Below are 27,333 nucleotides of genomic sequence, written 5' to 3' on the forward strand. Positions count from 1 at the left end.
ATTACTCACTACTTTTTCTATAAACGAAGAAGAATTACAAATACAACACAACGACAACTCAGGAAATACTGAACGAATTTTCATGCGATTTACAGCTAAAGGCAGAGTGGAGGCAAGGATTTTCAGGCGTTTCCCTTTTTATTTGCAAAATTTGAGCCCAAAAATCAAAGCTTCCTTCAATCATTCGGTTAAAAAAAATTGCAGGCAAGTAATATCTGTTTGTGACTAAAGTTGATGGAAAAACCACCCTGTCAATCACAGCGTAACACGGTCAACTGAGCTTCTCGCACCGGTCTCAATACCCGGCTATACCCGGGTACCCGGCTGTATCCGGCTATACCCGGCTATATCAGGCTGTACCCGGCTGTGTAATATTCATATTTCATGCGTCGACGGACTTATTCTGTGGTGCACACCTAACTTGATCGTTTTATCAACTGGCTGCTACTATAGTGTGTGTGCCTGTGCTTACGGTTTGTATGTGAATAGGTGTATGATTTTACCTCACTGCCTTGTTACTCTGTTACGACAATATTAAATTATACCCAATGCGAGATACGTGTAGTAATCCGATGAGCAAATCCAATTTGAAGATGTAGTAGGTAACATATTACAGGAAAATCATTGCTTTCATCAACAGTTTGACGTGACAAACAAACTAGCAGCAAACTAACCCAGTTTATTTAAAGGAATAATTTCCCTGAACAGATTCGCTAGTTAGTATAACTAGATAAATCTGGCGGCAGCTCCGAGTGAGAGCTGAGAATATTGCGCCACGCCCGAGGGACGACTCTAAGCCAAGTAAACCAATTCCAACTATTTTGCAAGCCGCGGACCTCATTTCCTTCCAATCGCGAGTATTTTTAAAAAGCCACTAAAGAGCTTTAGCCGAAGGCAGCGCAGTAATAAAATCAAGCCGGCTGCCATCGAGCGGAAAACGTCGCTCAATCGAGTTCCATCGCGTCGCTTTGAAGGAAATTGTGTTGAAACATCGCGCAGACTCGCCAGCAAATGTACGGCCCTTCGTCTGTAGCCACCCAGCCAGGAGCGACCTCCACGGCAGAAATCAATTTGCCTTAATTCAATCAATAACTTCTTGAAAGCAATTTTTTCCCCTCTATTGAAATTTTCTAGAATTCAGAATTAAAAAGATTTCATTTGACGCGACAAAAGCTTCTAATAGTCCTCTAAACACTAACTCCTCTCGTTATTCAGATTAAAAATGTAACAGGACAAAAGGCTTAGTCAACAATACAAAATTCTGTGTAAACCTTTGCCTAATTTCAAATTCAGGTCTTTATTTAGGCATCATGAAAAAGTTTGAAAACAAAAATAGGACGGAAACACAACATGTGCCCGAAAAAGGTGGAGTCCCTACGATTCGACCTCAAAAATGAAATATGGGTAGTAACATGCCCCCCGGCCATAACTCGGCGAGATCCCGATGTCAGGGGACGGCACATAAAAAGTTTTTTATCATCTTGTTTTAATATATGGTGGGCGTGACATTACCCTTTGGCAAACAACGAGGAAGTTTGTGGCATTAGTCAGGCGGAGTTAGCGTGGCACTCAGGCTGCCTCGCCTCGCCTGCCTCGCCTCACAGCTAGAATTAGTCGCAGATACATAGGTCACAGCGATTTGTCTCCCGGCGGTAAAATACGAGAGAACGCTGCACGTCTGCTCAACGTGAACACTGAACAGGTAATTTGGACCAGATGCTTCACAACTTTTGTTCTTAAGTATTATCTAATCATATCCCATTTTAATTCATAAAAATGTCAACGATTCATAAAAGGTTCAACGCTCTCTTTATATGCCTTGTAATAGGTAAGCCTAATTAATTGTGACTGTGATAAAACTGACCCTACTTAACTTTTTACCCTCAAGTATTATACGACAAATTATGAAAACTGGATTTCATTGTGTGATGGTGATAACATAATAAATTAACAATTTATAAAAAATTAAGGTGATAATTAATTCTTTAGATTTTATTTACCGTACAATTCTTGTGTAGGTAATTTGTTTCAAAAATTACATCGTTTACACAGATCTGATACTTATTGCTCGCACTAATATTACAGGAGCCAATGCTAGCGATTTCTTAAGAATTGGTAGTAAACGTTATTTTAAGTCGATTGTCGACATAATGTTATAAGATTAGTGAACCTGCTAAATTTAAACATGATAAGGAAATAACATTATTTTTTAATAGCTGTAATAGTTTCACTAATTTATTTTCGTAGTTAGAAAACCTTTCAAGACCTAAGTAGGTTACACGTGAATAAGAAATAAAACGAACTCAAAGTGGAATTTCGCTGTAAAATGGAAATGTTTATTGAATATTATTATAATTTATGACCACTGAGGACCAAAGGACATAAAAGGCCCTAATTTTATAACAAAATTATATTCGAATGTTTCATTAATTATGTAGGCAGGTCCTGTTAGAGCCGGCTCATAAACACCTCTACAATTATATTAATATCATTACTTATATGGCACTTACGAACTAATTTGTATGACGATTAAGCGATTAAGTTATTCCGGCGATCGTTAAGTACAAGTTATAATTAATGCTGGTTAATGCAAATTAACTTAGGTAAGTACTGATGGTTCTTGAGTGAATTCTAGGCAATTTTATGCGGTGACAATTATTTTTACAAATTACAATTTTTTGTAATACGTTTACAAGGCCAAAGAATATAAGTATACTTTGGAATATGGTATCTCTTATTCCCAAAAAAACACAACTTTAAGCAGTTTGATTTTGAAATAACATATTAGCTGACCACAGTAACCACACATCTGATTAGTATTTGATGTTTTCATCTAATCAATAATCGAATATAATTCATAAAGCTTTTACACTATATACATACTTACTGAAATATTACGAGATTCTAGAACAAAATAAAATGCTCTTTAAAAGAACTTTGTAAACCTGAAATACATTATTCGACTAGTTATATTATACAGCAAGGTAACAGACTATACTAATTGTTATAATCTTCATTATTTCAAAATTATAATAAAATGGAATGCATATTTTTGTGACTTTTACAAATCCGATTGTGGACGGAAAATTTTACATTAAGTACTTTGTTTTTACAATCTTAACTTAGAATTAATTTGGTTTTAAAATTCTATGTATTTTTACACCTCATATTAATTTGACTACAGTGCGAGAGAGAAACGAAGATATATACAAACATACAGCAGTTTAGGAAAGTTTTAGCTGATATGCAATATCATGTACACTCTTTATGATACGATACGCTCCTATAAATTCTTGGGGGGCGTATCATGATTAATCAAAACAGAATTAATTAATTCCTAAAGTATTTAACACGTTCGCGTGAGCAATCTCATTTTTAAATGTTGGTACTGTGGCGCACCTTTTTCGCACACAAAATTAAACCAAGTCTTAAGACGTCCCGCCGTTATACGTAGTCTTATAATCTGTGTTATGTGGCGCAACGTTATTTCACGTCCGACGTCTATAAACGTTGTCGCCACCACATAGGTCTGACATGGTCCGTCAAAATAAATATGACAATCTAGAGGCAGTCGTACGACGTTGGGCCTTTTCATACTTATATCAATACGACGTTGTAAGACGTTGCTTACGCGAACGTGTTAAGCTTGATATGTCGTTATATCTTCATGTCACTCTCGAACAGACAATAGTTAAAGTAAAAACATTATGATCACAAGCACTCTAATTACGTAAGTAACATGATATCCTTCGATTACAATTGCAATACTTATTATTGCCACATTTCAATGTTATCTTTATTGCGTTGTTGTAACTTTCAACATTTCTTTCTAAGTCATAACAATTGGATATCTATCGTTCACGTAATAAGGGTGCAACTTATGTACACACTGCACATAAACCTACCTTTATCTGTCATATTTCTTCAATAGATTTACAACCTTATTACAAATAGTGGAAGGTTAATGTTCGACTGGCGACATTTGACAGATTCGCGTAGGTTCACCTTCTGTCTATTCTATACAGCTCTGCTCTGAAGTTGGCTATTAGTCAAAACAGCGATTAATAAACAAACACTATCAGGAAGCATCTATAGCTACCTTCAGAGTTATTCGTTAATTTTACTGTGTTGAACTAACTTATAGCCAACTTCAGAGCAGCAGAGTTACTTGACGAGGCCTGCAAGTCATTTAATACGCGGGGTCTTTCAAAGGCGTCATTTCAACGATCTTGGGTGTCAGCGTTGTGTTGGGCAGCAGTAGTGGGTTGAACTTGGCTGGCTTGCTACTAGCACCCACTCGGAGTAGCCCCCTCTTCGCTGCCACTATCAGTAGGAGGATTACTGATAACGTGAAGGACAGGATCTGAAATGTCATAATATGAGGTTAGCTACTTAAAGTCAAGCGCAATTTATCCTTATCTTAGTACGTATTATAGTTGATCTCACTCCATCATTTTATTATTTTCTAGATTCTCATCATTTTCTTATTTTGTGGATTGTTTTAGAGATAGAACGTTGCTTTCTAGACCAGAAATTGTACAAAATAGTCTCCGAGCAGCTTCATGAATTTTTTCCAAGTTATTTAAACTCGAAATGTGTTTCTTAAAGTAAAGAGTTGCAAGATGTTGGTAGGCGATTGGTTTAGGTGAATAATAATATTCTATACCATATTATAATTAGCCCTCCAGCCCGTCGCTAGAAGAAACAGCAAGTTAATAATAATATGCTCTGTATATTCAAATTAACTTACTGACGAACACATATTAATAATAATGTATTATATACAGAAATAGAATAAGCATTAATGGCTTTACATGTTAGCCTCTAATTTATATCCAAGGCACGTATTTATTACTAAGTAGATTATTTAAATATAAGCACTAAAAACCCAGTCTGTACCTCTGGAATAATTTGATGAATGTAATTTATTAAGCAAGAATTAATTTTATGTCACGGAGGCCATATTTGAGTACAGTTAAGAGCAGTAGTATGTACACAGGTAAAATTCAATAGCTGTTTTTCCTGTTGTATTGATTAACGTTCAAACATTTACAGCATAGTCAGCACAATATTTTTCAAACCACAATTTTACAAAATAGGACTCATCTCAAAGTGTAAAACAAAAATTCACAAAAACATCACTAGTGTAAGTATAGATATTATTGCACGTGACTGTACCTGTCATTGTTAATGAAATGTACTTAAAAACACTTAACACAAAAGTGAAACGTAATAAAATTAAAACTAAAAGGCTCTCTTCATAACTTACAAGCCAAAAATGAAAGTAGCAAAATATTCCATTCATAAAAACTAGCTCTTGAATGAAAAGACAACGTGATAGAGACGTCAAATCGAATCTCATTATTATGCACAACCTACAACATCCTCACCAGTGACAATTAAACAAAGAATCAAAAACAAAGGATTAAAAACTTTGTACTTACAGCAGATATCCCGAAAGTCGCGAACACTTCATAAGACATAAACATTTTGAGCTAGTACTTGTCAAAATACAACAAAACTCGATAAAAAATGTAAACAGTTGGTGCGCACGCGACGGTGCTATCACTAAACACACACTGATTGAACTGTGTCACACGGGCCAGGTGGGCCACAGACTTACATACACGAAACTATAGACTTGTTGCCACATTCCACCGAGCTTGACAAAGACAGCAAAGACGACAAACTACGTGCTCGAAAGAGATGACGCATCCGATTGTTCTATTCCTTTCTACGTGCTTTGCATTTTTAAAGATAAGCAAAACCCTCTCGATAAACTATTACAATGATTTATTTTATAGTGTTTCATTAAACATTCTTGTAGGTTACAGAGTAATAAAATAGTTTTGTGTAGCTATGAATGGTGACACAGTGTCTCTCTGTGTCGGTAGTGGGAACACGGTGTGTGACTGTCAAGCACGGAGCGGCAACGTCGCACGCATACGTCATAAGGTAACAAGTACCATGCGCACGCGCTCACCTTGCTGTTTTTTATCTGTGCTACAGTTATTTTAGTCCTTCCTTTGTTTTTTCAATTTAAATTATATCATTATGTTCTTCTAAATAAAAATACAAAGACTATAGATTTTATATAAAATATCTAGTGAGGCAGATAATAAGGAAAAGTTTGTATAAAACTTTTTCTATTACAAAACATCTCTTTGGAGAGAAAGAAAGCAAAAATGAAGAAAATTGGTGCTATTATTATTTTTGTTACGAAAATGAGAAACAAAAAGTAATATTTTGGAAGTTTTGCCGAGTTTAAAATCTAGTATTGGGTTGTTAATACCAACGACTGCTGAATTTTGATCACTAGCCCTTTTGTTAAATATCTACTTAGATCAAGATAGTATTCCTCACTATTAATACCACGCAATCAATCACGATAATCAGTCTTTTATTTTAATCTTTTTCCTGTTGGACATTACGAACAATCACGGTTTAGGTAAATCACCGTTAGATAATAAGCCAAATAACTTATATAAAACTGGTTATGAACTGATAACGACCTATGACTTCACAATTGCTGTTACAGCCTTTTTATCGTCTCACTGCAGGGCACAGGTCTCCTCTCACACGGAGAAGGATTGAGCATTAATCACCACGCTTGCTCAATGCGGGTTGGTGATTTCAGACTTGATAGTCCAGGTTTCCTCAAGATGTTTTCTTTCACCTTTATATCGGCCATTGGTGTCTAAGATATACTTAGAAAGTACATACAAACTTAGAAAAGTTGCATTGGTACTTGCCTGACCTGGAATCGAACCCGAGTATGAGGGCGTATACTCGAGAGGTTGGTTCTTTACCCACTAGGCCACCACGACTACTTAATAATAATTTGTAGGTACAAATCAATTTACTGTATATCGTTTTTTTTAGTAAAAAGGTGGTGGACCGAGATTCTCCTTTGGTTTACTTTTATGGTTCCAACTTCAGTTCTTCGAAGAAGTAGTTCATTGCTGAAATCCTGTTTCAGTCCGTAACGATATACAGTGTCAACTAGTGAGGTTGTATTGATTGATAGAGGCCCCTTAAATTATTGCCAACATGATTGATGGATTTGCTATTCAATAACACTCTCTATTAACGGAAATATTCAGTAAATGGGTGACACTATTATTTTATTAAGTACATTGTATTTAGAGAGCTGTAATCAAATATGGTCACAGATACGATTAATATTTAATTGCTCTCCTTATTTTGCATTGGAATCCTGATAACAATACGCCCCCTGATCATATTACAGTAACTCTATTTAGTAAACGTTTCAATATAATATACAACAGCTAGTGGCGAAGCAAAGACCAAGAAAATATTGTATATTTTTGAAAATAGTGACATTCAGATACCACTCTTCCCAAAACTTATCGTATTACTCAGAAACTTTGTTGAGTGAGGAGGTCAGATAAGCAAACGTATATAAAACACTAGTGTTTGATTGAAATTATTTAGATAGGAAACTGAAAATAGGTAGGTGATGATGATGAAGATGATGATGAGAAGCAAAATACCACTGGATCAAAATATAAAAACGCGAAATATAATTCACAAAAATAAATACACTAGTACAAATATATCCTCCGAATCTAAGAGTTATTCTGTGCATTCCTCCTGGCGGTATAATAGACCCTGGCGAGTCGGGCGCTGATGGCAATGCCATGCCAGGTCTCCTCGTTGATCTGATCCACGTACTGCGGAGGCACCCTGAAGTCGTACCCGTAGGATGGCAGTTCCAGCGTGTACGAGAACGGAATGCCTATGGACTGGAAGAAAATGTTATGCTTTAGTAGGTAGCTAGGTGGATACGTTTTTTGAAAAGGTTTATTGAATTGTGTTGTGTTGCTGTTGTAAGGGAGTTTGTTCCACTCTTTCCTAGCCAATGTGTTCTTGGACAGCTTACAATATGAATTAATAAGATACTTTAAATTTTTACAATGTGTATAGATGCGAGGCATCTGAAGCTTCATGATTATTGAAACTTGCTTTCGACTAGCATCGATCCAATGATTCAAGGAGTTAAAAAAATATTTTTGTCGATGAGCTAAACGATAATTATGAACAGTGGGAATAAATGTTTATGATAATTTTATCATAAACTGCGGATTAAAATTGTCTGAGACAGATATAAAGATTATTATCTTACAAACATAAATATCTTAGATATCTATCACAGAAAGTACATTTAACCGGTTAATAATTAATTAAATACTCTTTGGAAAAAACAATTACATAGCTGATATCATTAGCCTATTTCATGACATCATTCCCTTAATTAAGTGATTTCTGTGTTTCAACCGCATCATGAGAGACTTTTATTCACACCCCATAACACATAATATCCAAAACATAGTATAATTAAAAAGGGAAATATTATTGACATACCGTTCCATAATCCTGCGCACATCCCGAAGTCACATACATCAGAGTAGCACTGTTTCCGATGAGATAGAAGTCAGCTTCAGGCAGCTTCCTCGTGTCAATCACAGCACCCATGGCCGCAGCCACCTGCAGCACTTGAGGAGCATTCTGAGGCAGAGTCTCGTCTCCATAACCGAAGGTCACGTAGTTCCCGAAGCTGTGAACGTCCATGAACAACTGGATCCTGCCCAGGTACTCGTGGAAGATGTCCCGAATGTAGCGGGTCTCTGCTTCAGAGAAGGGGAAGGGGCCAGGATAGGTCAGGTGGCAGGGGTCGTTGCTGACCCCTAAGGAAGCGAAGTTCATGTCGAAGTTCCTGTTGCCGTCGACTCCGACGCATGTCTCGTGGTTGGTAACGTTCTTTGTTCTTGTTTTACGCCAGAGACGTTCCTGGAAAAGGGAAATGTTACATAATGTTTGCCCATCTTGGACGACCACTTTTGTTCTTTTTAGTTTTCTTTGATCTTTCAAGCAACTCAATGAGAACGGCTAATTGTTGACTTACGAAATATTCAAATGTTGGATTACATTATGTATAGTATTGTCGTGCCTAGATCCTCAGATTTTATGCGAATCAGTATATATGTAAGTATTAATGCTTTACAATGCTTTAGCTTAGTACGTCCTTATTGCCGATTTAAAGAAGTACTTATTCAGTCAATTCCAATCAACAATATAAACTCACATTCGTATGAGTGTACTCATATCCGTCAGGGTTGACGAGCGGCATGATGATCCAGTCGATGTCTCGCAGCAGGTCCTGGTCCTGGCTGCGCAGGTTCTCCACCAGCCGGTAGATGGAGTACAGCGCCACGGGCGTCGTCACCCACTCGCGCGCGTGGATCATCGTCGTCAGAATGTATACTGGTTTGCTGGCGTCCTCGAAGTTGGTTGTCGAGATCTAAACATGGCGAAAATAATTGCAGACAAAGAAAAATAAGTTTTTGAGTTATTCAAGTACGTTCAAGTTTTAACATTTAGCCTAATAAGTTTTCTTTGTGACGCAAGTTTTTGGTTGTTTGTCGTTATCATTTGAATTACCTTCAAGTATTTGATGTCACGCCCTTCATAACTTTTTCCAGCAGTCACTAGTTTGGCAATATTGGGATGCTGCGAAGCTACTCTCTCTAAATATGCGTCAACCTGTAAAATTATGCTCGTTTAGTATTTAAGAGATTAAACTGAAGGACAGTATGTTTTACACTGATAGCTAATAAATCTTCGTCGAAGTTACAGTACATACCTATGTAAGTTCCAACTAAAACAATCGTCATTAATCAGTCTAAATATAGATGTGGACTCTTTCAAAAACAAAGGATAAAATATAAAACTAGCCAACGTAGGGCTCTTAATTATTCATTCTAGATAATCCGCAAAGGACAGGCTAACTTAGTAAACCTAAATTAAAATAAACAGAACTTATTCATAATGTATGACATGTGTGTTTCGGAAATGTACGACAAATGAGTTGGCAACAAATCCGCAAAGCTTTTAAGTAACAAATGAATAGATAATGTTGCCAGCATTTATTCCGCTCTCGGTTAAATCACACAAACAACGGATTAGCGACAATGTATTAGCAAAATTAGACTTTATAATTTATTGCTGAAATGGTCCACTATCGGTTAGTTTGTTATGGACGAGACATAATAGACTGTCCCAAACTTGAATATTTGGGGCTTAATTCAAAATTAGTTTTGGTAACTATTATTTTATATCTATGACCTCAATTTGTCCTTTCTTTCTATTCCAGAAAACAAACAAATTAATTATTTCGATCATATATGCATTTGAAGGTTAAACAGGTCTTAAAACTTACTTCAGCATATCGCGGATAGTCTTGGAAGATCATTCTTAACTTCCTCATGGATCGCCACATTTCCACTTGATAGTCATAGTCGGTGAAGGCCCTGTAGAAATCACCATTCAATAAGCAAACCAATATACTAGTACACTGTAACCTTTAACTAGAGAATGATGTCTCATCGAGATTAAGGCCACAAGTATGGGATTTGAATAATAAATTTTCTTCTATGTTGACGATCTACCACAAGTATTTAAACAAGGGCATACTAGATACAACTTACTTTGCCACGTCCTCCAAATGCACATAGTGTTGTATGCCCTTATCGTCCAAAGCCTTCAGGAAGGCAGCCTTCTTGTCAGGAGTCACCATGACCTGAGCGTCCCTGCGTCCTGCTACTCCCTCCTGCCAGATGTCCAGGTCCATTTGAACTTCCAGCTGATGAATGTACTCTTGGTCCGCTTTGTTACGGAGCTGGACTCCATGGACTGAATTTCTGTAGAAAGATGGAAAAAAAGAAGGTTTGTTAATAATATAAGATAAGGTTTCGGGTTGCGGTTACACCCGTAGGAGCCTATCGATGGATGTCTAATAAAGATATCGAATCAAGATTTCAAATATGAGTATTAAATGTCAGTAAATTATTCCTCTAACTCCTGTACCCGATTGAAAGCCAATAGAAATGGATAGACGGCAAATTCCTATCTTCAACCTCAATTTTGATGGAGAAGGAACTGAGCAAAATATTGATAAGTTCGAGAGTTTCAAAAGTTCTACCTGGCGTATATATCATGTTTCCCCGCTGCCACCAGGCCCAGCACAGCGCTCAGAACAAGCAAGTGTCGAGTCTCCATGACGGACGAGTATCGACTCAATGCACCAGCTATCGAACCAGTACTTTATCGTAATCTTCGCCTTTATCTCCACGTTTTGACGAATTACTGATAATAATGTGATTTGTATGCCTAAATACATCGATTAAATTCAATTCGGATATAACATATTTTGCTATCTTTGTACTGTTCGATTTTTTATGAGGAAACTTCTCTCTATTCTATCTACACAAAAACATTTGTGTCATCTTAGGCATTGTAGATGTCGATAACTTGATTTCTTGTTTTGTCAATCAATGCTCATGATATTACTACAGATAACCTAAATACAAACTAGTAAGTAGTCTCACTGGTATTATCTCAGAAACCCTAGAGCCTCTAATTTATCAAATTGGAAACGTTGTCGGACACAAAGTGCTCTTACATTAATGGCATTTGTATACCAAAGTTGAATATAATTCTGTTAGCTTCCGAGATTTCTAAGTAAGTTAAAAACCTTTTGGGCCTTTAAGTAAAGATACTCTAGTATTTAGTCCAAAATTATAATTATTTTTGGCAAGTTCCGAAGTTATTTTGTGAGCGAATTTTAAATTAAGCTGGGATTTATTAGGGCGGTATCCCTGAAGACTTAAGAAGAAGGAAATGCTAAATTATTTAGGTTGAAGGATAAAAAATGGTTAGTAAGGAGAATAAGTTGCTTTTTGTAGACAGCCAAAATAAATTGCTAAAACTATCCTTATATCCCATTTTCAGATTTGTAGCGGACGAGTCTGCAAACAAAATGATGTTCAGAACTCTTAATAAACTTCTTAATTTCCTGAATACTGCAGAGAAAATACCAAAACAAACTCAAAAGTCTCGAAAATGAAATATGTTAGTCATGTTAAGTTACCCCCTGACCTTCAAACGCACACCCATCCATCATTAGCAGCTTAACGCATCCATTAATTAAAGCCGTGTTTACACTGGTCGTTAGCTCATTCCTCATTACTTTGTGCAATCGTCCGCATTGCGATCCCAACCTTTACGTGTATTAACTTTTTAATTGATTTTCATTTCGAGATCAATTGGTTATGATTGCGGATTTGTTTTGTGTTTCTGCGTGAGATGATCATTTTTATCGAAGGACTCGGCGATCGCTTGGCAATTGTCTGACTCATATTATACAACACTCCGTCTGGCATTCTAAGTACATTAAATCTAGTTTAGTCTACAGTATTCTGGAAGCCAGGGCATATGGATAATACCCGTGATCCATAATTCAATTTGAAGAAGCGTATAATAACGCTTCGCAAACAAAAAATCCTTTTCATTTCATAACACATTGAGTGCTGACACGCTGGTGGCATGACGCCAATTATTCGAGTTATACGAATATTATGCGAATTATTCGAACCTGCAAGTAATTATGCCTGCTGGTGGCTGTGCAGCACTTAATTACTGAAAATTATTTCAGCTTTTCAATGTACTTTGTACAAAACAAGCTCTTTGACACTTTGGGGAAATATGCCATTTTGATGTTGTAATTATATCAATTTGCTCGCTTTTCGCCAATCAGTTGAGCTTATTCGTGGAACTATATACAAATTATGAGCATCGGGATAATTACATATATTGATTGTATGTAAATATTTACAGAAATCGTTAATTAAAAGTTTAAGCCTGATTTATTTTAGGTAATGTTGCAAAAGGACTCACTATAGCATAATTTTTACTGAGTATTATTTTCCTATTAAGTTGCAAGTCTTATCTTGGCCCAACATTGTAAAGGCTTGCACAGACGTATAACAAACGACGCGGGCGTACATTCTCGCCGTCATAAAATGGAAGCAAAAAACTAGCGAAGCAAGTACGCGACACTTTTATCTCGTCATGTGTACCCGTGTAGCGCCGTGTTTTGTTTCAATAGAAAAAGTACGCCCAGAACAGATGTGAGTGTGTCTAGGCTTTAAAACGAGACCCTGTTTTACGTGGATGGAATTTTAGGCTTTTTATTATGTCAAGTTGCATATAAGTTTTGTTTGAATAAGTATGTACACATGTGCCGTTGTTGTCTGAACAAAGCGTGACCTCAAAAAATAGTTTCTCTATTCTTGGTTTTTACTTGATTACCACGAAAAGTTGAGTTTTTTTACAACTGAAATAACAGTTACTTGTCTTTTACTAAAGCAAAACTGCTTCTAAAGATAATGGTTATAAGAATAGTGCTTATTTTCAGATATAGGAAGTATACTGCATACAAAAGTTTCAAGTTTTTGCACTGAAAAGCCAACAGTCTTATTATTTATTTAAAAGAGCGAATCTCACCTGCTTCTCAGCCGCATAGCTTTTTGTGTAATTTGTCAAATTGTGGCCAGCGCGAATAAACTGAATTAACTTTGTGGGAAATTTATTGCGGGGTATTTTCTGGTTTTGTTGCTATCTACGTGGATGACTTTATATTCAGCCTGTGTTTCAGTAACGGACTGAATATAAAATCATCTGAATCTGTGTGTTTTTGCGTCATTTACGTACTGTATTGCGTGAAAATGGAGTTAACTGAAAAGTGTATTTTCATCACGTACTGTCTTTAAAGTCTGCATGCTTAATGTGGAAACTACGTCATCATTTGCCGCCTTTTCCCAAACATATTTGCGTCAACTTCGGGTCAGCAGAGCTTTACAAGGATAGACCGCTTTTCAACCTATAATTTTATTTAGAAAAGCTGTTAATCGTACATAGCATTAAAGTACAAAGATTGCTATACTGCCTACTTGAAAAGAAACAAAAACAAGACAAGAACACTTCTACATCATCAAAATTATTCATTAGTTGAAATAATTTCCATCTGAGTACGCGCCCGACGGCAATATTAACTAAGTGAGTCTGACTGACGGCTGCCGGATCTGAGTGTCTGCTAGACGTCGCGTCTGACAGCCCAGTGACTTCCCTTACGTTGAGATATTGCTGTCAAGCACCCACCTTGTTATTTTTCAGCTTTGTAAATAAATATAATTCAAGTGTCGGTTTGTCATGCTTAAGTAAGAGAATTTTACTTAAGGCTCATGATGTTTTATATAGTCAAGTTTATACCAGATTTTTGTTGGCCTGTGTTTTTTTTTATCTTTAGTTCAGTGTAATCTCTTAAATGTCTAGACTGACTTGCTGATGTCATAAGATAATTCGTACATTATTATCATGACTTAACATAAAAAGAAGTAGGTAAAATACAATCTGTTATTACGTAAGTACTTAAATCTTATGAACATGTCAAGCTTGTTAGTAGTTCACACAGAATATATGTAGAGACTTGATTGAATTAGACGAAAAACAAAATAGAACCAATCTCCAAGACAACTGGGGTCACACAAATCGCTGGATTCCAATCAAGCCTAAACGCGAACCGCCATCTTGTGACCACTTATACCACATATAGCTTATCGTATGGTCACACCAAAGTTGGCGTATTGGGTCCAATATTGGTCACCACTTTGCTTTTATACATTGAACTTTGTGTTCCTGCAAATAAGGTTCACTTTTTGAAGCAAAGGTGAATTTGGACAAATGCTGGCTACATTATAGGGTGACCATAAAGTACGGTACGACAGGACAACGCACATTGTCCGGTCAGAGCGGGTAGTAGCCACCCTTCCATTATTTAGTAGGCCCATCCCTTCCGGCCGGCTAAATATCACACAAGGTACATTCGGGTAAAGATACAAGCAATCTCTTCAATATTCTTATTTTCGTTATAAAACTTCAATTTTATTTCTAGTGTGACCTTTGACCTTGACCTTTTTGTTTTATACACAATGGTTTAAACGTTAAAACGGTGTTTGGGCAGTGTAAACGTTTGTTTTCCAATTCAAATATTTTGTGGACACCTTGTTTACGTTCGACAAATTGTTTTTATTGTTCAGAATTTATCTTTTACATTCTCTTTTATATACAGTAGAATTCATATATAACGACTTCGCTTATAACAACTAATCGGTTTTAGCGACGATAATCTTTACTCAAGTTAGGTTTCGTATATAGGTACTAAGACAATGTAACCGTTTAGTGCGACTCCGGTTTAAGCGACCAACTGCTTATAGCGACCAATATTTATTATAATACGTCCGGTTAAAACGACACACGCGCAATGTTTTGTTTACCTACGCACTCGCACCCCCGCCCCGCGTTCGTATCTCTACAAACATTCTAAAACCAAAATAAACCAAATTGGTCCAGCCATTCCGGAGTTTTAGTCAGACTAACGAACAGCAATTCATTTTTATATATAAGAAGACTAGCTGACCCAACAAACTTCGTATCGTTTAAACCTTCCCTGGACCTCTACGAACATTTTAAAACCAAAATAAGCCAATTCGGTCCAGCCATTCTCGAGTTTTAGTGAGACTAACGAACATCAATTCATTTTTATATATAAGAAGAAGAAGATAATAATAATAATATGTATTCGTAAGTTGTGTATGTATGTATGTACAAGTTAAGTTATGTACTTAAGAAATAATCCATCCGTTTTGTGCGTCGTCCGGTTAGTACGACATAGTATCGTCGGTCCCTTAAAGGTCGTTATATCCGGATTCTACTGTATTTTCAAAAAATCGACGTCTATTTTCTTCGGATGAAACGCTCCTAACATATACATAATTAACTTATTATCGACACCTACCAGTAAAGAGATTATATCTACTAAATGTTGGAACTGACCTTTGGTATCAGCAGTTCCGATTAATAATATCCTGCCCCTGAAGCGTGAAGTAATTGCATGAACGATTCCTAGAACTGAAGCAGGGTACATAATGTCGTTTGTAGGAATAACTGAATTTATTCAGTAACGAACTGGTTACTTTGATAACTTATTAAATAACATGTCCAGTAATTTTCAGCAGGGAGTAATTTAATTGGGATTCTGTAAAAGAGCCAGAAGAAAAACTGTCAACAAAACCTTTTAAAGTCAACTTCTGATAAACAACAGAAACGATTGTGACTCCAAATTCTCAAAATTGATTTCAAAATCTCAAATCACAAATGTTTGGGCACATAAAGCCAGTAAGTTGCCGAAATTAAGGCAGCTTAACAGAAAATATCGGAAAGTTGCCGTCAACGAATTTCACAATGTTGAGTCCACAAAGAGTTGCTTCAAACAAAATATCCGTTTCATGAGCCAGTGGGCCGCGGCTCAACATTACTCGATTGCTTGCCGTCCAAGCCAACAGCGAATCATATCGTGCAGTTTAAAAAAAAAGATTTAGCATCTGTTTTGGCCATATTCCGGCAGCAATGTTTCATAAATAGAACTTCAAATGCGCAATTTATTAGTAGCTTAATCAAATATAGTGTGGTCTTTAACAATAATCAATGTTACAACCTTTTTCTGGGTTTTAATTATAGCTTGGACTAGTGTAAAGACTTACATTATTGCAAAGCCGGAAGAATCTCCATGACTCCGTGACACTGAACAGTCAGCCATTAATTAAATAAAACCAAATAGAGCTTCAATAATCCCGAAACAGGAATGGGCATATTTGTTTCCTATATTGTCACCTGTCCTTAACCTACATTCATTGCAAACTAGTCCATATACACTTGTAAACAATGCCCAATATCCTGTATCCTGGTCTTCTGATATAACCTGACACAAAAGTGTTCGGGCCATTTGTCCGCAATCAATTACCGCTCCCTGAGTTAAAGACATAATAAATTAGCCCCTGACAGAGAAATAAATGAAACTGCTAAGCTTAGGAGTCAACTAAACTAGAGTAATGGATGCCAGTTACCAACTATTGATTAAAGCTTTTTCTGGTGATAAAAACTCGGATTGTAGCTAAGTTTATTACTATGGATTTACTGAAATGGTGGTCGGAGATTAATGGAATAGTCAATATTTGAGACTCAAAATACTGAACTCATTTTAGATGGTAACAGTGGCGCAGAGAACGACGCCATCTTTTTATTTGAGTCTATAACTAACCACATCTGGTTAAGAAATATCCCAGTTTTAATTTCAACAGATTTTAGCATACTTTTTATTATACATAGGATCGCCGCCGCCCCTGCCTCGCGCCGACCAATTCGTTTCGTCCAACTTGAAACTCGATCGAAAGTCGACAATTTTGCAATCGAAATTTTTGACCCTTCCTCTTTTGAGCTGTAATAAAGAGGCGAACTCGCCCATTCACTGCTGTATTATTCGTAATGCCTCAAAAAGATAAGTTTTTAAAGAGATTGCTTGAAGCACTCGCCAGTGAGTGAGTTTTGATCGGAAACCTTTTAATCTTGCTCGAGGAAGATTGAATTCTGTGAAAGAAACTGTAACGATGGTCACAATAGAAGTTTCAAACGGTGCTGACTCAATGACTCAATGCAGGTCTTGTTGTGCTCATAGTCTTGCTTTTTTTGCTTTTGAGCTGTTTATTGCTCTGAACAACTGTTTTTAAATTGCATTAATCTGTCATGAGCTATTCAAACTATTATTCTTAATCACACGGGTCTTATAAGATAATGTATTATGTGTCCTTACTTTCAATATGATCACTGCAGTCTGCAGTTTTATTTACGTCACAGAATTCATCACAATCATAATTATTCAATCACAATTAGCAAGAACTTTACCTCAAACAGCGCATAAACTGACCCCAAGAATCATTTAACTAGCTGACCATCTCTGACCCTTTGAGGGTCATTTACCCTCTGAACCTCGGTTATCTTGACCGTAACGTTTTGACTGGAGTTCACAATGTTGTGTTAAGTTCACCGCACATTACTGAAACTATCAACCGCATTGATAACCATCAGATAGGCCAACTTCTATGATTGAAATACTTCGAGAAACGGGAGATAAACTTCCAAGGTTGTAAATGGTACTAAGATTAAGGAATTTAGTATTAATAAGAAAGGCTGATTTTTAAGGTCCAGCTAAAATATTAGAATAGAATAGAATAGAAGTTTATTACATCATCATCTACCCAGCATTGCTTACGCTTTTAGCTAAGATACCTCCTGCAATGCTATTGAAAATATACATTTGGAAATGAGAAAGATCAGTGCAAAAAAATATTTCTTACTACATAAATGTAATTGAAAACTGCACCATGACTGCAGTTTTAATCTTATTTATTTTCTAGTGACTGTTTGCGCGCCTCAGGTATGAAAACTTCGCTTCAATCTGGGAGAATAAATAAAACACTAACTCGGTTACAGCGTTCTGAATAATAATAATATTTCCAGTTTGAGGAGCGCTACCACAAAACCTGAACTTTACCTAAATATTCCTATATAAGCATTACGTAAACAAATAAAAATGATGTACATTTTTACTGTAGTTCGTAAAAATTGTGTACAAGCCCTCCATAAAACATTTGTTTTGTTCAGCCTTGACTCGACTACTGTCGTCCAACAGTAAGTAGCGAACATTCTCCCGCATCTTATCGCTATAAATAACAACTACAATACGAACAAAAGTATCCCATTTCGCGAAAAAAACCCTAAAAAGCTAGTTTTCTTTGTAAAATATTTAAATTTTTCACATTTCAGACGTCGGCCGTGAGTTATTTTGTCGCTTTGTTCGCGGACCGCCCCGGCGATCCGTTCCACGCTAATTTATTGATACAACAGGTTTTCCCTGCGGTTTTGCCTGAAATAGACCATGAATTTTTGGAATATTGCGTTTTCAAATACGCGTCCTGCGGTGAACAACAGTTTTACATAGGTGAATAGTTGGAAAGCTTGGCGCTCCATTCGATTCTGACATCAAAGCGTAAATTAGAAAATAATTATTACTAACAGCATAATTTATGAACAAACAAATTAACTAATAATCATGGGTAACATTTATGTAATGGTTAGGCTTTGCACGTGACATCAATAAATGGATGAAAATTTATGATTCGTTATTCACTTATGGACTGGCTGATGAACATTAAAAACAATAACTTAATACAGGCAATTTTTTATCGAAACCACTTAATTGACAACCTTTTATAAAAAACACTTTAAATTATTTTTTATTAATTTTTAAATTTTTGACCCATTACACTAATACACACATGGGTAACTGAGTTGAGGAGGTCAGATAAGCAGTTGCTCCTTATACAACACTCAGCTTCATCCGATTATACTGGAACCCGACCCCAACATAGTTGAGAAAAGGCTAGTCAGACGATAAACTGTACCTATCCCCACGTTTACACAGACACTACAAGGGATGACACACAACAAACACTCGACAAATATGTGAGGCGGCACCGGGCGGCGAGTGTAGGCTAATAGACTTGCAGAGCATTAATATTCATGAGCGCAGGAGTGTGATTTGTGTGGCCAATGGCGTTTGTGATACAGTTCACAGGACCGGTGTAGCTAGGTACTTGTATCGGTGTTTTGACTATGTATTCAAAAACGAACACGTGGATTTCATCAAAATGTAATGATATACCTGTAGGAGCCCTAACGGGACTTCATAAATAAAACGTTGTGCGGACTGTATTACATAGGCTTTTAATGCCGTTAAAATTACAAAACCAAGAAAACAGGTAAGTGCCCGTGGTCAAGCGCGTCGCGGAGAGAAGTGAAGGGAGCGCGGCCGCGGGCTCGCCAGCCGGGGCAGCCCCCGCCCCGGCCTCCGCAGCACTCCCTTCGGTCGCCATCGCGGTTGCTCGCTGAGGTGCGCCGACATACTCCCCGGGTTGAAGGATGCTCTTCAAAAGTCTTCGATAGGGAGCGGGCAGATGCAGTTGAAGGCACGACGAATGGTGCCCCTCCTCGTCTTCAGCTCAGCCACCCGCGTGACTCCGTCGACGCCGGGATAGGTCTTAGTGACCCGACCCAGGGACCAGAGCAGCGGTGGCGTCGTCTTGTCCTTGATCAGGACTAAGGACCCTGGTTTCAGTTCGCCTCTGGAATTTAACCACTTTGACTTGGCCTGCAGCAGAGAAGTGTACTCATTATGGAAGCGTCCCCAGAAGTGCTGTCTGATGTACTGGATCCTCTTCCAGCGATCCAGGCTCGTGATGTTGGCATCAGTCACCTGAGAGCATGGTACAGATAAGAGTGGTCGTCCAATTAGGAAATGAGATGGTGTGAGTGCTGAATAATCGTTAGGGTCCGAAGAAAGAGGTGTAAGAGGGCGTGAATTCAACACTGCCTCTATGTGAGTGAGACAAGTCGACAGTTCCTCAAAAGTGAAGTGTGTAAGACTAAGCAATCTTTTCAGGTGGTGCTTACAAGATTTAACAGCAGCTTCAGCAAGTGAATTAAAATGAGGGCTGTATGCAGGCGTGAAAATAAATTCGATTCCCTCCTGCGCCATTTCCGATGCAACATTTGATGCGTTAAGAAATTTGGTCATTTCATTAGACGCGCCTACGAAGTTAGTCCCGTTATCGGACGTGATGCTTCGGGGCTTGCCTCGACGCGCCACGAAACGATTTAGAGCGGCCATGTAAGCCTCCGTGGTGAGATCTGTGACGAGCTCCAAATGTACTGCTTTTACTGCCGAACAAACAAAGATGCACATGTAGGCCTTTGTTAGTTTGCAACCACGTCCTTTGCGGTCGGCTATCAATACAGGCCCGGCATAGTCAACATAAGAATTTAAAAAAGGAAACTCAAAATTTGTTCTAGATGATGGTAGTTGACCCATCACAGGCTGCACATTTTGAGCTTTATGCCTGTAACATTTAAGACATTTACTCACAATAAATCTAGACAAGCTTCTACCACCTAGCGGCCAATAAGATTGTCGAATGTGCGACAGTAACAGCTGTGGACCAGCATGAGCAAACTTTAAATGTTGCATTTGAAAAATAAGTTTGGTAAGAATGTGCTTACTACATAAAAGAATGGGGTGCCTCACGTTGAAGTCATAGGGGGAGTTATCAAGCCTCCCGCCTACGCGAATAAGTCCGTGATTATCAATGAAAGGCGTCAAAGGAAGTAATCTACTTTTGTGGCAATTTTGTTTAATTTTTAAAAGTTTATATTCTTCAGGGAACATTTGTTGCTGTGAGAATTTAATAATTGCATTTAATGAATTTTCTAGTTCTAACAATGAAAGATTGCCACACAACTTATTGTTTTTGTGTTTTAAATTGTAAATAAACCTTTGTATATATGTAAATATTCTTTGAATTTTAGTTAGGCTAGAATACTTTAATAGCAAGTTATGAATGAAAGATGAATGAGAGGTTACGTCTGTGTGATGAACATTATGTGAATGATCGTTACTATTTATATTAAAATGAGTCATTACTTCCGGCAAATCATGCTTCTCAGTGTTTGGCATTGTGGGCCATTCACTTTCATTACGTAATAAAAAAGAAGGTCCGGACCACCACAGAGGTGTTTCCTTAATAATATCGGCCCGGAGACCACGAGAAACAAGATCAGCCGGGTTGTCCTTCGACGGTACGTAGCTCCAGGTATGACCACATGTGCTCTCTTGTATCTCATTTACTCTATTTCTAACAAAAGGTTTTAACTGGTTAGAAGGAGTAGAGAGCCAACCCAAAACTATAGTGGAGTCACACCAGAATCTACACTTGGAAATGGGGATGGTGAGAGATTCCTGAACCCTAGTACACAGCCTTGCACCCAACAACGCTCCACAAAGTTCAAGCCTCGGGATGGTAGTAGGTTTAATGGGCGCAACACGGTTTCGGGAAACTAGAAGTTGTACACCTGTGGCTCCAACACTATTACATGACCGAATGTACACACAAGCGCCGTATGCCTTTTCGGATGCGTCGGTAAAAACATGTACTTCGTGTGCAATGGAGTCTTCATGCAAAACGCAACGAGGAATCTTTAAATAATTTAACGCCGTTATTGTGCTCTCAAACAAAGACCAAGCGTCCCTTACCTCGAGCGATACTGCATCATCCCAGTCGTATTTATTCAGCCAAAGACGCTGCATTAGTATTTTTGCCTCGACAACGCACGGACCTACGAGGCCCAGTGGGTCGAAAATCTGACTGATAACAGAGAGGATGTGACGTTTAGTGACTTTATTAGCAGACGTTATATTTATAGTGTAAGTGAGTGAATCAGAGTCACAAACCCAATTAAGCCCTAGGGTTTTAGATTGAGCTGGGTTGAGACCATGCTCAGAAAATTGAAGAGTGTTATTATCATTGTTATTTACTACTTCTGAATTAATTTGTTTTAAAATTTCTATGTTATTTGATCGCCATTTTCGTAAATTAAATTTAGCCGATGAAAGAACTGATCTTACTGCTTTTGTTACATCTACAGTGTCAGATATGGTGCTCCCGCCACTTAAATAATCGTCGACGTAGAAGTCGCGCTGTATGGCACACTTTACCCGATTATCCTCAATGTTATCGGCCAAACTTACCAAACATTTGGTGGCTAAATAAGGAGCAGACGCAGTACCGTAGGTCACTGTATTTAATGTGTAAGATCTGAGAGGTTCTGATGGATCAAAACGAAAAATAATTTTTTGAAGAGAGCGCTGGTCTGGACTGAGCTGGATACCTCTATACATCTTCTCTACGTCACCTGAGACCACGTACTTGTGCTGACGAAAACGTGTTAAAATGGAAAACAGATCGTCTTGCACTACCGGACCGACCATCTGAATGTCGTTAAGCGACACTCCCGTACTTGTAGGGGCTGATGCGTCGAAGACTACGCGTAGTTTAGTAGTGGTGCTAGAATCCCTAATGACTCCATGATGTGGAATGAAATATTGTGTCTTGGAATTTTCAGGTGAAGGAGTACAGCCCGTGTCTAATGTCATATGACCTAAGCGCTCGTACTCACGCAAGAAATCATTATATTTACTGTGGAAGGAAGGATCATGCTTAAATCGCCGCTCAAGGGAAAGGAAACGATTCCTAGCATTAACATAAGAATGTCCTAGCGAGCTTGGATCTTCCTTAAAAGGCATTTTAACAACAAACGCGCCATCACTATTACGGACGGTGGTTTCTGCAAAATGTTGTTCGCACATTCTCTCTTCAAGAGAGAGCGAATGCTTAGATGAGACTTGGTCAAGCTCCCAAAATTGAGTTAAGTCGGGAGTGACGCTGGAATGATGGCAAAAGTGAGTAGACGCAGAGGAAAGAAAACTAGATTGATGCGAAATACTACCAGATACAAGCCATCCAAATTTAGTTTCGCACAATTTAGGTAGATTTTTTCCTAAGTCTATCGTGTTTGACCCTATGACATTCCAAAATACTTCAGCCCCTACTAGAATGTCGACAGCCGACGGAACGTTAAAGTTCGGGTCTGCCAATGTAAGGCCTGAAGGTATGGATAAATGTTTAACATTTACAAACGAAGATGGTAGGACCTTTGTGATCTCAGGTAGAACGTGGCAATCGATGTCTACAGTAAAGGCACAGCATAAAGACTCTATCGAAAGGTGACAAGACTGTGTACTGGTGGAAACATGATTGTTAATACCCGTTACCTTGGTGCTCATACCGCGTTGTGACAAACCCAGTTGCTCCGCTAAACTCTGCGTGATAAAGTTGGCCGTACTGCCGTTGTCCAGCAGTAGGCGCGCAGTGAACTTCTTACCCGTCGCACTGGTCACGTTCACCAAAGCTGTGGACAGGAAAACATGCGAAGAAGTAGCAAGCTGCATAGAATTAGCTGAAAGCGCAACATCTGAAGTAGTTGGCGATACAGAAAGAAGTGCAGAAGGCAGAGGATTAGAAAGTGGTTTGGGTTCACTAGCTTCTAAATGCAAAAGCGTATTGTGCTTAAGTTTGCAGTATCTGCAATTTGAAAACTTACAGTTATTAGCAGAATGCCCAATACGTAAGCAATTGAGACAAACAGTTAAGTCTTTTGCCTTTTGTATGCGATTTTCTATAGATAAGCTTCTAAAAGATTCACATTTATATAACGTATGTACTTGGGAGCAAAGTGGACATTTATTATTGTTTTTATGAGAATTATTATTTGATTTATTTGAGTGTTTTTGTTTAGTTGAATTATTACTTTGTTTATTTAAATTAGTGTTACTATTCAAGGCCACAATATTACTATCCTGAAAGTTACATTCCACAGATTCCAACCAGTCTGCTTTCCTGTTTAGAAAAGAACAAAATTGAGTAGTTGTTGGATAACCTACTATGTTGTTATTCCTGTATTCCTCCCATTCACGACTTGTGATTAAATCTAGCTTTTTGACCATGACAAAAATGATGATGTCATCCCAATGCTGAGTAGGCCTTTTTAAATTTGCTAGTGCCCGAATATTTTTATTAATAACGTCAACAAGATTTCTAATGGAAACACTAGACTCCTTATTTATTGACCTAACATCAAAGAATAAAGCTTGCAAATGATTGGCCACAAGCAGGTACTCATTGTTGTACCGCTCACACAACAAGTCCCAAGCAATCTTATAATGATCACTACTAAATTCTATATTTTTAATTAAAGAGGCTGCAGTACCTTGTAAAGAAGCACGCAAGTAATGGAACTTATTTATGTTGCTTATGCTAGCGTTATTGTGAATCAATGACGTAAACGTGTCCCGGAACTCGAGCCAGCATTGGTAGTTCCCGTCAAAGTGAGGCAAATCAATTTTTGGCAAACGAACAAAGCTATTAGAAACATGTGCACCTGAGTCAGCATCTTTGAAGCCCGCCTCAGAACCCGCACCGTTGACCGAAGAACCGAGCAGGCTGCGCGTGAGTGCCACCAGATTGAAGAACTGGCGGTCAAACTCCTCACGCTCCACGAACGCAGTCTCAGCATCATCGGCAAGCATTTCGATTTCTGTCTGCAATTCATCAAATTGGCTATGTAAGGAATCGAACTTATTAAAACGTTCCTGCAGGTCTAATCGTTGCATCTCAGATATATGTGCACTACTTTTAACTAAATTTAGATAGTTGCTGTAAATCGTAAGCTTTGATTTTAATGAACTACGTTTTCTAAGTAAAGTCTTTAAAGCGTCCGCCATTTTGAAGTGCAATTAACAAAGCAAAAAACCACACGTGTTTAACTGCAGTAAGGCGATAGGTACCACTAATGAGCTTCTTATAGAAAAAACAGCTGCGCGCAAACAAAAGGGACCGGTTCTAATAACTGAGATCGGTCAAGGTTACGTTAACACCTGTGTGGCGTGAGTGGCGTGCGCGCACAGATGATACTACAAATTATGCAATTATGAAGAAGCGTCGAAATAAACACTACGTTAAAGCACTATTGACAATAAATCACTTGTGAATGGGGAAATGTACTTGCTCAACGAAATAAATGGGAAAAAAACGATTATTCACCAAGAAAAAATTGGAAAAAAATAACTAAATTGGAACGACTCACTCAAATAAGTAGTTTATACTCCCAGTAAATGACTTCAGCTCCTTATAAGGCGAAGCACGCTGCACGGGTACGACTTCTTTGTCTTCGTGATCGGTGGCCACGTTGAAGTTCCACGCGGCATCGGCGATGACCGTTGACCGTTGAAAATGACGATGCAGAATCGACGAATTTTAACGACACGACTGGCGTTAATTTATAGCGAAGGACCAAACTGTAGGAGCCCTAACGGGACTTCATAAATAAAACGTTGTGCGGACTGTATTACATAGGCTTTTAATGCCGTTAAAATTACAAAACCAAGAAAACAGGTAAGTGCCCGTGGTCAAGCGCGTCGCGGAGAAGTGAAGGGAGCGCGGCCGCGGGCTCGCCAGCCGGGGCAGCCCCCGCCCCGGCCTCCGCAGCACTCCCTTCGGTCGCCATCGCGGTTGCTCGCTGAGGTGCGCCGACATACCTATATTCTTAAGCTGATGATTTACAGGTCAGAAACAGGTAAGATCAGAAACCATTGGGCCGATTCGATTTTTATTTCTAGTGTAAGATTGGCCTATTTATCGAGAAGGCTGCTTTTTATACGGGTGTAGTTGCCCCGAGACGCGGTGAAAATGCTGGCGTAAGCAACTATGTACATGATGGATAAGGACCAAACCAGGCAAAGCTTGATTTAAGGAGATCATACATACACGCAGTTACTCCATGTTAAATACTAGCTGGAAACTAGCCTCATTATCATTTAGCAAGAAAAAAGCTAGGCAGATATTTTTTAAATTATGAGTTACGCTCAAAAACCGGCAAAGCTATTTTGTTTCCATACTAATACGACTATTGAGTCTCTTAATAGATATTACATATTACGATATTTTCCTATTGTGTATATTGTGGCAATACAATTAGCAATATTTTATTATGATTGCGTATTGTATTAGTGCCCTGGTGATGCTCGTGCGTCGTTTGATTACAGCTTGGCGTTTAGCCAGGGAGAGGGGTTTGTGTCACGAAGCAGTTGTTAGCAGAAGACTATCTTCGCATAAATATTTAAGGCTGTTGCAAGTACTGTAGGGACGAACGGGCTAATCGGCCACTGGTCAGTATCAAGAAATGTTCCTACTGAGTAAGTAAACAAGCGGAAAGCAAACACTAAAGAATTTTGTAAAATGAATAATTGGTCGTTTACAATAAATACATCCTTGGATATACATGGGTGTATAAGAAAACATGGTGACTTTAAAGTTTGAAATCGCTTATTTAGGGAATTACTCTAAGGAAGAATAGAGATTAATCAATCCTTGCTGTGTAAACTTGTATATGGATTTTATCAGAGAAACAGCAGTGACAATATAAATAAACTTCTAAATTTTACGAAACTAGATATGATTTACTGTTGTTGCGAGTGGGAATTCTGAAGATTATCTGTATAACCCGCTTTGTCTGCGCGCTGCAATAACTCCATTCTGGCTGATAGTTTATGGTCTTTCATATTTATGGTGGTTGTTTCGGATTCATTAACTTAATAGGAATGCAGTTTGAACTTTTTCACAATGAACATTTCACTTACAGCATAAAAGGTTAAAAACCACTTCAAATTACAATCGTTGATAAGAAATCCTAATTTGTAGTTACTTAATTGTTTAGTAAGTTCTTATCTTGAAGTTCCAAGTAATTTTGTAAATAGACAGGCACTCGTAAACATTCTGTACTTCAAAAAACCGAGTGGACATTTATGTAACAATCCTATGAGAATTATATTTTCATGCAAATCCATAGGTTCGCAGTATTGACGTGGCATTAATATAAAAAGAAATGGTAAATAACCGAAATACAGTAATGTTCTTGAATATAATAAATGCACAAACGTGACAGTCAGTGGTGCAGCCACAGCGCTGCTTGCAATGCTATTGTTTCGATACACCCGCTTAGACTAGATAACATGTGGACACGGATAAACACAACTTTACTCTTGTTAATTTTGTAATTTTGGAAGATCCT

General features: G+C 38.0%; 2 protein-coding genes and 1 long non-coding RNA gene across 4 annotated transcripts; all 3 read right to left on the reverse strand.

The window, feature by feature from the left end:
• Nucleotides 1-2,309: 2,309 nt before the first annotated feature.
• On the reverse strand, nt 2,310-6,765 carry LOC110371733 (uncharacterized). Its single transcript, XR_002429306.3, has 2 exons — nt 5,445-6,765; nt 2,310-4,363 (listed from the first exon to the last, which is right to left on the reverse strand). It is a non-coding gene; the product is annotated as an uncharacterized LOC110371733 (long non-coding RNA).
• A 756-nt stretch (nt 6,766-7,521) lies between these two features.
• Nucleotides 7,522-11,160, reverse strand: LOC110371753 (carboxypeptidase B). The gene is made up of 7 exons (XM_049843157.2): nt 11,003-11,160; nt 10,509-10,721; nt 10,241-10,331; nt 9,463-9,564; nt 9,107-9,322; nt 8,386-8,811; nt 7,522-7,766 (listed from the first exon to the last, which is right to left on the reverse strand). The coding sequence occupies exons 1-7, from the start codon at nt 11,077-11,079 to the stop codon at nt 7,590-7,592; spliced, it is 1,302 nt and encodes a 433-aa protein (XP_049699114.1). The 5' UTR covers nt 11,080-11,160; the 3' UTR covers nt 7,522-7,589.
• An 8,372-nt stretch (nt 11,161-19,532) lies between these two features.
• LOC126055727 (uncharacterized) lies at nt 19,533-25,694 on the reverse strand. Of its 2 annotated transcripts, XM_064040388.1 has the most exons (3): nt 25,351-25,694; nt 23,480-24,805; nt 19,533-20,068 (listed from the first exon to the last, which is right to left on the reverse strand). In XM_064040388.1, the coding sequence occupies exons 2-3, from the start codon at nt 24,791-24,793 to the stop codon at nt 19,742-19,744; spliced, it is 1,641 nt and encodes a 546-aa protein (XP_063896458.1). In that variant the 5' UTR covers nt 24,794-24,805; nt 25,351-25,694; the 3' UTR covers nt 19,533-19,741. The 2 variants fall into 2 exon arrangements, with proteins under 2 accessions (XP_063896458.1, XP_063896457.1); XM_064040387.1 differs by lacking the exon at nt 25,351-25,694 and having other exon boundaries at nt 23,480-25,318.
• Nucleotides 25,695-27,333: the final 1,639 nt, after the last annotated feature.

The sequence above is a fragment of the Helicoverpa armigera genome, chromosome 22, assembly GCF_030705265.1.
Source record: "Helicoverpa armigera isolate CAAS_96S chromosome 22, ASM3070526v1, whole genome shotgun sequence".
Classification (NCBI taxonomy): domain Eukaryota; kingdom Metazoa; phylum Arthropoda; class Insecta; order Lepidoptera; family Noctuidae; genus Helicoverpa; species Helicoverpa armigera.